Source organism: Prionailurus bengalensis, chromosome D2, assembly GCF_016509475.1.
Source record: "Prionailurus bengalensis isolate Pbe53 chromosome D2, Fcat_Pben_1.1_paternal_pri, whole genome shotgun sequence".
Taxonomy (NCBI): Eukaryota; Metazoa; Chordata; class Mammalia; order Carnivora; family Felidae; genus Prionailurus; species Prionailurus bengalensis.
Window position 1 is genome coordinate 46,166,317 of NC_057351.1, and position 12,816 is coordinate 46,179,132.

Consider the following 12,816-nt stretch of genomic DNA (forward strand, 5'->3'; position numbering starts at 1 on the left):
AGCTGAAGCTGGACACTCAGTGGACCAAGCCACCCAGGCGTCCCTTCCAACAGCCTTGTAAGAAGATATCGTTCCCGTTGTACAGGTGCAGGCATCGAGGCTCGGTGACTGTAAGTCACTAAGGCCGAAAGTTCGGGAGAGGTAGAGCTAGGATTTGAATCAGATTTGTCCGATGCTGCTCTGGGTCTGCCCGTGGAGCTGGGTAGGGATGGAGGGAGACAGGTCCAGCCTAGAAGTCTAGGTTCAGGGTGGTGATGTTATCTTACTAGGGAATCAAGGCTGCCGTACAGCCAGACTTAGAGGCCCCATTCCCAGACATCCTAAGCTGGCCTGCTGGGGGCCCTGGAACTCTTGGCACCCGCCTAGCTCATGGTTAGCCCAGGAGCTGCTGTCTGGCCTCCACTCACAGCTCTGGGAGGCTTTCACGATGTTCTCCAGTGGATTGCAACAGCTTCCCAGGCCTGTCACCTCTCCTGGGGATGCGTCGAAATCACCTGAAACCTTATAGAAAGCACGCTTGCCTGGGGCCCACCCAGACCAATGAGGTGGCAATCTCCGGGAAGCAAGGCCCCCTAGGTGGTTCTGGTGTGCAGCCTGGGCTGGTGAGGACTGCTCCCTTTCTAAACTCATCGAGCAGTTCTCCATCCCTTCAGATGATCTCAGACGTCCCTTTGCCTCTGTGTTTCCAAAGTGATCCTTCTAACCAGAGTGGTCCTCACCTACACCTGGGGTCTATGTTAGCCTCCTGGCTCTCCCTGCTTCTTGTTTCTCCCTGTTCTGGGCCTGGCTTCGCGCCAGGCAGGAATAACATTTCCAAAATGTGTTTACTGTGTTGTTCTCCTCTTCCAAACCTTCAAGATCTGCTCGTTATCTAGAACAGTATGTCTGTGCTGGCCCATTCTCCTGGTCCTCATGACTCAGCTGCACCGTGGTTTCCCGTAATGCCCTCAGTCACGCTTCTCCCCTCCAGAGAGCCTGTCTGCTTGCACTGGTCTTGTTTCCTGCTCACGATCCCTGTTCCAGCTCTTTAGCTGGTCTTGGTTTGTGCAGATCAGGCGGGGATGTTAGTGAAGCCCCCTTTGAACAGCATCCTCAGGGGGATTCCCAGTTCCACATGTTACCGACGACCTCTTTCTCCCGGAGGGCCCATGGTTCACGGTTACGTATCTGGTCCTTGTTGAGTCTGTTCTCAGCTGCAGAGACAGGTTGGAGGGGCACATCTTTTACCCATCCCCCCCCCCCTCCAAATCTGGCTCCTCCTTGCTTCTAAGAAGGTACAGCCCAATGCTGTGCCTGCCCCACAGGACATGCTCAGCAAATCCTGATGAATTCAAGGTATGCAGGAAAGGCTGTCTGGTGGGGGGTTCTGTGGGACTTTATTCAACACTGTCATGCTGCTAAGCTGCCTTATTTTACCCAGAATAATGTCCTCAAGGTGTATTTATGTTGTAGCATGTATCCAAATTTCCCTCCTTTTGGAGGCTGACAAATACTCCATTGTACAGATGGACCACATTTTGCTTATCTGGTCATCTACTGACAGACAGTTGGGTTGTTTCCAGCTTTTTGCTCTTGTGAGTAATCGTGTTCTACGCGTGGGCATACAAATATCTATTGACGCTCTGCTTTCAATTCTTTTGGGGTATATTTGTACTTTTTTTTTTTTGTAATGTTTATTCATTTTTGAGAGACAGAGAGAGACAGAGCATGAGCGGGGAAGGGGCAGAGAGAGAGGGAGACACAGAATCTGAAGCAGGTTCCAGGCTCTGAGCTGTCAGCACAGAGCCCGATGCGGGGCTCGAACTCAGGAATGGCGAGATCTTTTTGTTTGCTGTGAATCATTTGCAAAGATGAATTCTTAGAAGGATTAACCATTTGCCAAAGGGGAAGAAGAACAGTTTTCACACTTCTGCCCAAAGTTCACTATTCCTTACCAGAAGTGTTTCCTCAGTTCACAGTGCCTAATTCAAAGTGCAAGGGCTTTATTATTTTTTTAATTTTTTTAATCTTTATTTATTTATTTTTTATTTTTGAGAGGGAGACAGAGAACTAGCAGGGGAGGGGCAGAGAGAGAGAGGGAGACACAGAATCTGAAACAGGCTCCAGGCTCTGAGCTGTCAGCACAGAGCCCGACGTGGGGCTCGAACTCAGACTGCGAGATCATGACCTGAGCCGAAGTTGGACGCTCAACCGACTGAACCACCCAGGTGCCCCGATCCTTTTACTTTTTATAGTTGGCCCACCTTGACTATTAGTTCAACCAAGTTGACAAAATTATCATTAAAAATATAGTTTTTTTTAAAGAGGGACGACTGCATGGCTCAGTTGGTTAAGCGTCTGACTCTTGATTTCAACTCAGGTCGTGATCTCACTGTTTGTGGGATTGAGCCTCATGTTGGGCTCTGCACTGACAGCGTGGAGCCTGCTTGGGATTCTCTCTCTCTCTCTCTCTCTCTCTCTCTCTCTGCCCCTCCCCCACTCGTTCACGTGCATCCGCACCTTCTCTCTCCAAATGAATAAATGAACTTAAAAAAATTTGGTGGGCACGTGGATGGGACCTTATGGCGTAGTCTCCATACTTGGCCAACATGGGAGCGCCCCTGAGTGAGCTCTGTCTGTGTGAGGCTGGTGTTCATGGGAACTTGGATCCTGTCCCCACCTTGTGACATCCCGAGGAAGGAGGTGGTATGGTTAGGGAGAAGGGTGGGGGCTTTGGAGCCAGCCATACAACACTTGCAAGGTGGCCACCTGGGGAAGCAACCAAACCTCTCTGCATCCGGCTTTCAGCTGTAAACTACTGCCTTGCTCTTTGCTCCCTCAAGGGCTGTTGTTGGGAAGAGAAGGTGAGGTGATACAGAGATAAAAGGTAGGGCCGTGAAGAAGTGGGTGGTCAGAGAGGTGAGGTATTACCGTGGTGAAGTGTATAGCTGTCTTCCGTTGCCCTGGATATAACCACGGGGGATGGACTGAGACCTCCACCGCCTCTCCTTCTAGATTCTTCTGTGAGTCCTCTTTCCACCTCAGAATGTTTGTATTTTTTGTAAGCCAGGTTTATCGAGGCGTAATTTACGTACAAAACGCGTTACCCTCTTTAGTGTGGCCTTTCTCGTGTGATTGTACGGTGAGAAACGGGGAGACCACCTCTATCTTGAATTTTATCGTAGCCGCTCTTTGTCACCAGGTCTGAGCTGCTCCACAGAAGGCACTGAGTCCCAGGCTTCCCTGTGACCTGCCCGGTTGGAGGGTGGCTCCACATACCTTCCTGCCCCATTTCCCCCAGAATGGCTTCCTGACATCTTAGCTCCAAGGGCTGCTAAATCACAGCTTTACGTCCTGAGCTTTTACCTGTTGGCAAATCACTTCACAGAAGGCCAGGGATGAAACGGTCAACCGAATGTTGGTTTCGCAGCCCCCAGGCCTCACCAACGCGGCTGATTCTCCGGGCTTCAGCACACAGCTGCAGGCCGGAGGCCCTGGGTGCTCTGCTTCTGACACATTACAAAGCAGAGCTCTGACAATGTCATGTTCTGCAGGGTGGGTGGGCTGGGAGCGAGGATGGGCAGCGATACCCATCTGAGGGGGCCCAGCGATACCCATCTGAGGGGGCTCCCAGCCCTGGGAATCCCTCCCTCTACTGTCACTGCCGACTCATCATCTACTCCCCGTGCACGGACAGGGGAATCTCTCCCCCACACCCCCCACCCGCCACACGCAACCGCAGGCCCTCAGCCCCCTCAGGTGCCTCTCCAGCCATTCGGCACTGACTCATTGCCCTACATCTCTTCTGCGGTCAATGCATCGAGGCCAGAGGGTGGAACTGAGATCGCCGGGGCCATTTCAATGAGGAGACACCTAGTTTCAGAGAAGGGAAGTAACTCGGTTAAGGCACCACAGCAGCCCAGCTACCCTGTGACTCCCATCTCAGCCCTAAGGCTCCCCTTCGGCTTGGGGGCTGTATGAGTGGGCAGGTTCCTGCCCAGTGCCTCTCTCTTGCTGCCTCATGCAGGCTGCAGGAAAGCAAGGCCTCTGGTCTGCCTGGTGGGGCAGGGGAAGAAACATGACTAAACTGTGCTTTGCGTCACATGCCGCGAGCCCGACCCAGACAGGGAAACAGCTCACTGGCAGAGAGGGGGCCTTGTTGTTCCTGGAGTCCCCCGAGGCCCCCCCTCCCCCCACAGCTTCCAGTCCCCTGGTTCTGCCAAAGCTATCTTTCCCTTTACCTCACTCCACCCCCACCCCTGCCCTGCCTGCCCCTGCAAACTCCCACCTCTCCAAGAAATCTTTACAGGGTGGCAAGTCTTCCCTCAGCCTGGGTTACCTGCCAAGCAGTTGTCCAAGCCCTTCTGTCTACCCAGGGCCTCAAACCCGCCCTCGTTTGAGTATCACCTCTGGTGAGCATTGCTGTCTGCAGACCCAGGATGGACTCTGCTTTGGCCCCCGACTGACAACAGGGCCCTGGAGAGGTCACTTCTCTGCTCTGAGCCTTGGTAGCAGCTACAGATGAAGGCTGATAGCTTTGACCTTGCTGGAAAGCAGGAAGATTCCATGAATTGGTGCAGATAAATGTCTGCACCAAGGAGGCACCAATAAATGCCCATCTACCCTCCACCATCCTAGAGAAGACATGTGCCAACACTGACTTAATCCCGGTACCCCTGGAGGGGTCCTGTTACTGTCCCTTTTTATAAATGAGGACACAGGCACAGATGGGTTTCATCACTAGGTTTAAGCCCGTTGATTCACACTGGAGAGGCCTGGTTCCGGAGTCTGTGCTTGTGGCCACTATGCTGCATGTATGAGAATAGAATCCATGGAAGTTTGAGCCTTGAAGTGGTGTTTGTTTATTTTTTTGTTGATTTTTGGGAAAAATGCCCCCAGCTCCCATTCCCATAGGGTGAGGCCAGGGAGGTGGGGTCAGACATCTGCTGGGTTGGAATCTATTTCTTTCTGAAATTTTGATATTTGTTCCTCATGGAGTTTTTGGCATTGATTTTGACTTTTAAAGATACTTCACTAAAGCGTTATTTTTCGTGGCTGAGATTTTTGACATCCCTTACATCTTGTGACTGAAGTAGGTATCTTACTTGCCTCACTAATCCCAGCCCTCCAGTGCACCTCCCCCCAGCTTAGCCTGTTTTGCCCTGGATAAGAAAGTGTTAGCACCTTCTTACAAGAAGGCACCTTTGATAATGAAGTGGATTAGAATGATTTCTTCTTGCCCGTTCTTCGAGTAGCCCCGAGAGGTCAGTTACGCCTCGTGATTTTCCTTTTGCAAATAAAACTGAAGTAGGTCTAGGGTGATGAGCAGAACCGAGAGGGGGGATGGCTACAGCTTGACATGTGAGTTAGACAACTTCTCCGTGGGATTTCATGGATCCTCATTTGTCGGAGATTCTTGGTTTTAAAGCCTCTCTATTCAGGGAAAAGCGATTCAAGTGTTTCACTTCCGTAAATATGGCTTCTTAATTTCAGAGGAAACCTGAAGGGGTTTCTGATATCTCCCCTGGACATCCAGCTACTTTCCTCAGGGCCACACTTTCACCTTATCTTGTCACCTGCCTGTTCTGAAAGTGTGGCGTGGCTGCAAGCCTACCGAGGCGTGTTATTGAATGAATCTATTAGTAGCACCTGCTAGGTGTGACCGCAAAATGTGATGGAGGCAACACTTATCTTGGCTCTATCAGCCATCCCGTGCATTGGGGTGTCTGCGCTGGCTCTGTTGGGGATGGAGAGAGTGGTTTGGACACAGGGACTGTCCGAGTCTGGGGGAAATTCGAGTAGCGATCTTGGAGCGAGGGGGGAAAAAAACTTGTTTTGAAGAGGAGTCTAAACTACAGACAGAAAGATCCGGGTGCCGTCAGCATACGGGTTCATTCATTCGTTCGTTCGTTCATACATTAACATTTGTTTGAGCGTCTATGCTGTGCCAACCCCCGACATAGGTGCAGTGACTTCCTTCACAGAGCTAGCATGCAGTGCCTATGTGGCTCTCAGGGGAGTAGCTTGAGGGAACTCAAGAAATGAGGACACTTGGCATCTGACTCCAGAAAACCACTGCAGGGGCCCCTGAAGGAGACTGAGCAGCAACCAGACAGAAAGAGGACAGCAGAATATGTGGGGGGATGCAACACAGAAGCCATTGCTTTTGTGTGTGTGCACAAGTCAGCACCGTTGCTTTTTAACCTACCAAATAAGCAGGAATTAAAAAGCGATAAGTGAAGAAGAGTGAACTCCTTTTCATAATTTTTTTTAATGTTTATTTTTGAGAGAGACAGAGTGTGAGTGGGGAAGGGGCAGAGAGAGATCGGGAGGTACAGAATCTGAAACAGGCTCCAGGCTCAGAGCTGTCAGCACAGAGCCCGATGTGGGGTTCGAACTCGGGAATGGCGAGATCATGACTTAGGCTGAAGTTGGACGCTTAACAGATTGAGCCACCCAGGCACCCCAGGAAGTGTGAACTCTGATACATTCTTGGTCAGCAGACTATACACTGATGCAGTGTTTAAGGAGAAGTGGCTTGGAAATACGTGTCAAGGTACAGCTATTTATATTCTAGGAATTTCAGAATGTATTAAATCTATTATTTGTTCATGGCTATAAGAAAGACTTAGACACAAGGCCTATCATTATGGTGTGTTTATAGTAGCGAATAATTTGAAACTACTTAAATACCTACATGTAGGGGATTAATTAAATGAACGACCAGCATGACTCTACCGCCACCGTAAGCCGTTCAAAATGAAGATGGGGCCCCTGGGTGGCTCAGTCGGTTAAGCATCCAACTCTTGATTTCGACTCAGGTCACGATCTCACAGTTTCCGGAGTTTGAGCCCCACTTTGGGCTCTTTGCTGATGGTGTGGAGCCTGCTTGAGATTCTCCCTCTCTCTCTGCCCCTCCTCTTCTTGCACCCTCCCTGTCTTTCTCAAAAATAAATAATAAATAAAAACAAAATGAAGATGTGGAGGACCTGCGACAACACGAAGATTCATGATACGTTTTTGTGACAAACAAAATTCTAAACGAATTCATCAGAAAAATGGATTGCAAGAAGATATTTGTGATTTGTAAAACCAACAAGGGACAGGTTTCTTCACTATACTCCCGCCAAGCAACAAGAAAAAGACAGGCAAGGAAAAATAAGCAAAGGTTATGAATAGTCAGTTCACAGAAGAGGAGCTGCGAATAGCTAAGAGGCATCTGAGATGCTCAGACTCCTTAGAGAAATGCAAATTAAAATAACAAAGAGGGATCGCTTTACTTCAATCGGATTGGCAAACATTAGAGCATGGGTAATTGGTGAGATGGTAGAGGAGCCTGTGGGGAAAGTGTGGTCTGGTGCCAGCTTTCTGGAAGCATCTTAGTTCGTGGCATTTAGTTGAATGAAACAGGTGTGTACCCTTGACTTAGCACTCCTGCCCCCAAGTTCATATGCAGAGCCGGTCACATCCAACCCCATGAAGGGCCCCTCATGGGCATATCCAGAACAAAATTGAGTGCACTGTAGGAAGTCATGGGCAATCTGGCCATGACTGTGGAGCGAAACATCAAAGAGGCATGCGATGCCCACTTTGTAACAGGGGCAGCAGTTAGAAGGAATGCAGCTGACAAACACAGAGACGCATGCTAGGTCTGAAGGCGCAGTGCTGAGTGAAAAAGTGAGCTGCAGAAAAGATGCAGAAAGTCATTCAGGGAACTTGAATTGCCTGTATTCAGAAATTATATCACCTGTGTCATGTTTTGTTTTGTTTTTAATGTTTATTTTTGAGAGAGACAGAGAGACAGAGACAGAGTGCAAGTTGAGGAGGGGCAGAGAGAGAGGGAGACACAGAATCCGAAGCAGGCTCCAGGCTCCAAGCTGTCAGCACAGAGCCTGACATGGGGCTCAAACTCACGAACTGTGAGATCATGACCTGAGCCGAAGTTGGGCACTTGATAGACTGAGCCACCCGCCCCACCTATGTCATGTTTTATAAAGACCCGTGTTGTTAAGCAGGTGGGGTGGGCGGGATGGGGAAGAAGGGAATGTGAGTGGGGAAAGGAGGGCTAAGGAAGAAGTGAATAAACTGACAAAGCCAGCCAGGAACGTGGTCCAGGTCAGGGAAGACTGTGCTGGAATGTGTGGCACCCTACCACCTGCTCCCGAGGGTCAACCCAACAAAGGAAACAAAACTCCTACCAAGCCCCAGCTAACCAACCGTCAAAAGCAAAAAGTATAAATAAAAAGTTTGCTTCAACAATATTAGGGAGCATGTTTTTTTTTAAAGTTTATTTATTTTGAGAGATAAAGTGTACAGGCAGAGAAGGGGAAAAGAGAGAGGGAGGGAGGGAGAGAGGGAGAGAGAGAGAGAGAAAGAGAGAGAGAGAATCCCAAGCAGGCTCCATACTATCAGTGAGGAGCCTGATGTAGGGCTCGAACTCACGGACCACGAGATTATGACCAGGACTGGAATAAAGAGTTGGATACTTAACTGACTGAGCCACCCAGGCGCCCCTAGGATTATGTTTTTTTTTTTAATCAAACATATTCATAGATAACATGAAATACCAATAATCATTTTTCTGGATAAGGGCAAGTTAGTGTCACAGGCTCAGAAACAGCCAAAGAAAAACCAATGAATTACTGAAGTAGTAATTAGTGAAAACTGATTGTGCACATACCAAAAAAGACAAGTTTGCCAAGTGGGAACACTTTGCTCAGGGGTCTATTGTTATAAAGCAGCTTATATAGTGAGAAGGCACCGACTATTTATTCTTCGCAGTGATTGGTTAAAATATTAGAATTTTCTTAAATGACAGGGAATTGGTCCATGGTTGCCTCATATCAACCTTGGAAGACAGTTTAAGTTTTGTTTCTGATTGTCAGAGGTCTAAGCAAGAAATGACTGAGATCAAGTTAGTTTTGCAAAATAAGTGACGTTAAGCTTTGCTTGTAGGACTAAATTGGTATTGTCTGCTCAGAGAATTTTTGAGGCTGGTTTGCTTATTTCAATACTCGGTATGCTTCCTGATACTCTGTTCCTTTCCTACTTTGACACTGAACTTACATGGTTTTTGTAACAAAATGAAGTTTGAGAGTAGTAACTACATGTGTTGGAAGAAGCATCAGGGACTCGTGGAGTTGCGTACATAAAGGGTGAGAATGATTCAAAGAGGGATGGTTTATCTGGCCACATGACTCTTAGTTCACCCCCGATCTAGCCTGCAGGGGGGGGGGTGTACTGGGCTAAAAATAAAGCGTGGCATAGCCCCTCAGCTGCCGTAGCCCAGAGAAAAATACTGGCGGGTCCGTTTCTTGTGCCCATCTGTCTGGTTGCTGCCCCATGATTGGTGGTTGTTGGTCACTGGACAGACTCCAGGATGGACTCCTACATGGTGACGTCATGGTTGGGGAGGGCTTCTTGCAGGAGAGCTGGACATTCTGGGCTCCACTCGGAGTTTCCTGTACTCCTGACAAACAAACAAGCATTTGTTGTGCTGGGAGTCAGTCATGACTCAACTAAAGACTGGGACAACTGAAAAGTCAAGGACACAAATAAAGGCACCTTCTCAAGGTTACCCATCTGGCAAATCGGTCTTTGGCTACTTTCATTGCATAAATTCTTGTCCTCATGCCTACTGACCCAAGATCTCCAGCTTGCACAAGTCACCCGTGTGTGTGCTAATAAAGGAGGTCTTTTAAGTTAGCATGGGGTTTAGAGTCCTTTTGAGGACAAAGCTCTCTAAAAATATTGAATGTGAAGCAAATAACGCTGAGAATGAAAAACCTGTAACCTTTTAGACTCATATGGTAGAAGGAAGTTACAACTGAAGTACAGAATTGCATGCTTGTACAAATACTGGTGAGGCATTTGTGCATATCCCTTCTACTTTGCTTTTTAAAAAAGGTGCGGCATCATGTAATAAAAACAAAAAGCAAGCTTTGGTGTTAACGGTTTGCCTTTCAACTGGATGTCTACCTGCCCATATGCCTTTGGCCCAGCCAGTTTCCTTCCTTATACAGAGAAAATAAGAATGCCCACCGCTCTCATGAGTCTGTGTAAAGAGCCCAGCAACAGTGCCTGGCACAAGTTAGATTGTCAATATAAGTCACGTCTAAGTCAGAATCTCTTTTTTAAAAAGTCTCCCTATTTTAGTCAGTTTCAGATTCTTAGAGGAACCATCCTCAGTAGGAACTGAACTGAATGAGTACAGTACCTTGTCTCCCAATCAGCTTCATCGGGAAGTGCTGTGACAGGACTTTACATTTTTGTTTTTTGTTCTGAATTCAGATCTGCTTTGCTAAGGCATGGAGGCAGAAGATGTTTCAAGGGCTGAAGACAGAGCTGAGTGTCCAGGTTCCAAAAATGAAGGCCAGCCTGATGTTGCTCAGCCTGACTTCCCACATGGAGGCCAGTCTCCTGGTCCCACTGCTCTCTGGGAGATGCTAGAAAGGAAGTTTCTGGAATATCAGAAGTTGGCTCACGGAAGCCCGGCTGAGCATCAGCAGAGCCTGTTGAATCTTCTCCCACTGTTCCTAAAGGTCGGTATTCTTGTTTTTGAAACCATAAGATGATACGGTGCTCTGGGGAACACTTCTGGGATGATCGGAAGCTGGAGTTGGTGGTTTTAATATCATCACAAGTGGTCCCTGGTGGGTTGCTTAGAGGGGAGTGTTTTGCTATTTAATAAAAATGGCAAGCAAGGCTCATCTCCAGGATGAGGAAGAGTTGGAAAGGACAGTTGGCTCTTGAGTAATACTGTCTCCTTAGTTAAAAAAATTATATTGTTCAACCACAATCCCAACATAGGAGCCAGAGAAAGACCAGCTCCTCTGGAGCTAGGAAAGGAATGTGTTTCCTGGGGTGCAGAGTTGGTGGGTAACCTCAAACACCAGCATGCCAACAGTGGGGCTTGGGAGAACCTGGTCACAGGCCCATGAGGGAAGCCCAGGTTGTCCACTGGGCTACCATTCTGGCCAGTGGCAGCTGGTGACAGCTTGGGTGCAAAAGATTCCCGTTTTTGTCTCAGAACAAAGGTGCTGCCTGTGAGGTCTGCTTTATAGTTGCATATGTTGGAGTTTAAGTTGCAGAGTTGGAAACTTTAAAAAAATTTTTTTTTATGTTTATTTATTTTTGAGAGAGAGCGATAGAGTGTGAGCAGGGGAGGGGCACAAAGAGAGAAGGATACACAGATCTGAAAAAGGCTCCAGGCTCTGAGCTCTCAGCACAGAGCCCGAAGCGGGAGATCATGAGATCATGACCTGAGCCAAAGTCAGATGCTTGACTGACCGAGCCACCCAGGCACCCCCAGAGTTGGAAACTTTTTATGAGAACTTAGTTTTTGCTTGACTATTGATTTGGGGTTATTAAAAAGAAAACATATAGCTACATTCAAAGCTACATTCAGAGACTATGAGATCCTTTCACATTTGAAACTAGACTAAGACAAATGGAGACTTTGGCAGGTTTTTATTGGGACACCCCCTTGTTGATATATCTCATCTAATTTATTAGCCAGAAATAATTGAGAGCCTCCAAAGATGGGAATCTTCTTGAGATCGTATTTCTAGGATACATTGAACACTTAGGCATGTCTTTCTATAAAAAAATTTTGCCAGGTAGCTTACTGCCCATTAACTCATTGTTTTCCTCCATCTTTTGGACTTATTATACCGCATCTGTTTCATTTCACAGACTGGATAACTGGAGCATAGGGAATGTATAGGAAAAGAAGAACTAGGTTAGGAGACACAGCTCAGGTTTCTCATTCCTAACCCTCCCTGCCCTGATGACCCTAGCTTCTGGGGGAGGGGGTGGGGGTGGTTGAGTCTTCCCCAGTTCTCAGGTCAACTTTGCTTTATGGAAGGAAAAGTGTGAGCCACTTCCTGCCCCCCACCAAAATTTGCTGGGAAGTGAGTGGATTTGGCCATTGCCTTGTCTCTTTCCTACCCATCTGGGCAGCCATAGCTCTGGAAAGGACTCTCATTCAAGAGCCAGGGCTTGGTCCTTCTTTACCTCTTTCCAGGTTGTTGATTTTAAGTTCATTCATTTGTTATACATATATTCATTAAGCTCTTATACCCTGTGCTGGGGCCTGGGGCCCAGCACTAAGCACTAAGAAGACAGATAGAGGTTTTACTGTCATGGAATATTTAGTCCAGAGTGAAAGATACTAAATAACACCCAGAATGTGTTTTGTCTGGCTTCTAGGGGTTAACAATGACTTTGTGGCCCTTTTTTCAAAATGGAAAGTTTTCACATGAAAATCAGATTTCCAGTTTTCTCTTGAAAATGTTGGTAGATGCAGTACTGATAATTGGGTGGAGAGGGTTAGGGGCACCCTTTTTAGACAGAAGATGGTCTCTACTTCTCAGTTTTTTCTCCAGTTCCCCCATTCCCCAATATCTTTCGCCCAACACACAATACTCATTTATGTTACCTGATCTGTAGGCATTTGAGCTTGTGGCCTCATGCATAGCAAGCAGTTCCTATCACTGAACTTTGATATTGGTTCATGCCTCCCAAGCCCTGTTCTTGTAACTAGAGACATAATGGCCCTATTGTTGAACACATGGACTTTGGGGCCAAAGAGAGCAGGTGTCTCAAGTCCTGGCTCCATTGCTAATTAGCTGTGCATCCTTGAACAAATGATTAAATATTGCTGAACCTCAGTTTCTTCATCTGTAAAGTGGAACCAATAGCACTTTGCTGGAAATCTGTGAGGGTAAGATTAAGTGATGATTGTAAAGTTCACAGCACATGGGGAGCACAGTCATTACCTTTCTACCAGCCTCTAGGATACTAACTGTGTGTGTAGTTTGAGATACTATTTCCACC

The 12,816-nt window shown here is 47.5% G+C and overlaps 1 protein-coding gene across 2 annotated transcripts in view; it reads left to right on the plus strand.

The window, feature by feature from the left end:
- WDFY4 (WDFY family member 4) overlaps nucleotides 1-12,816 on the plus strand; it is a 295,982-nt gene that overhangs the window by 11,485 nt on the left and 271,681 nt on the right. For both annotated transcript variants that reach the window (XM_043596828.1, XM_043596827.1), the window contains exon 2: nucleotides 10,270-10,520. In XM_043596828.1, coding sequence (XP_043452763.1) covers nucleotides 10,287-10,520 — 234 coding nt within the window. In that variant the 5' untranslated portion in view covers nucleotides 10,270-10,286. The remainder of the gene's footprint in view (nucleotides 1-10,269; nucleotides 10,521-12,816) is intronic.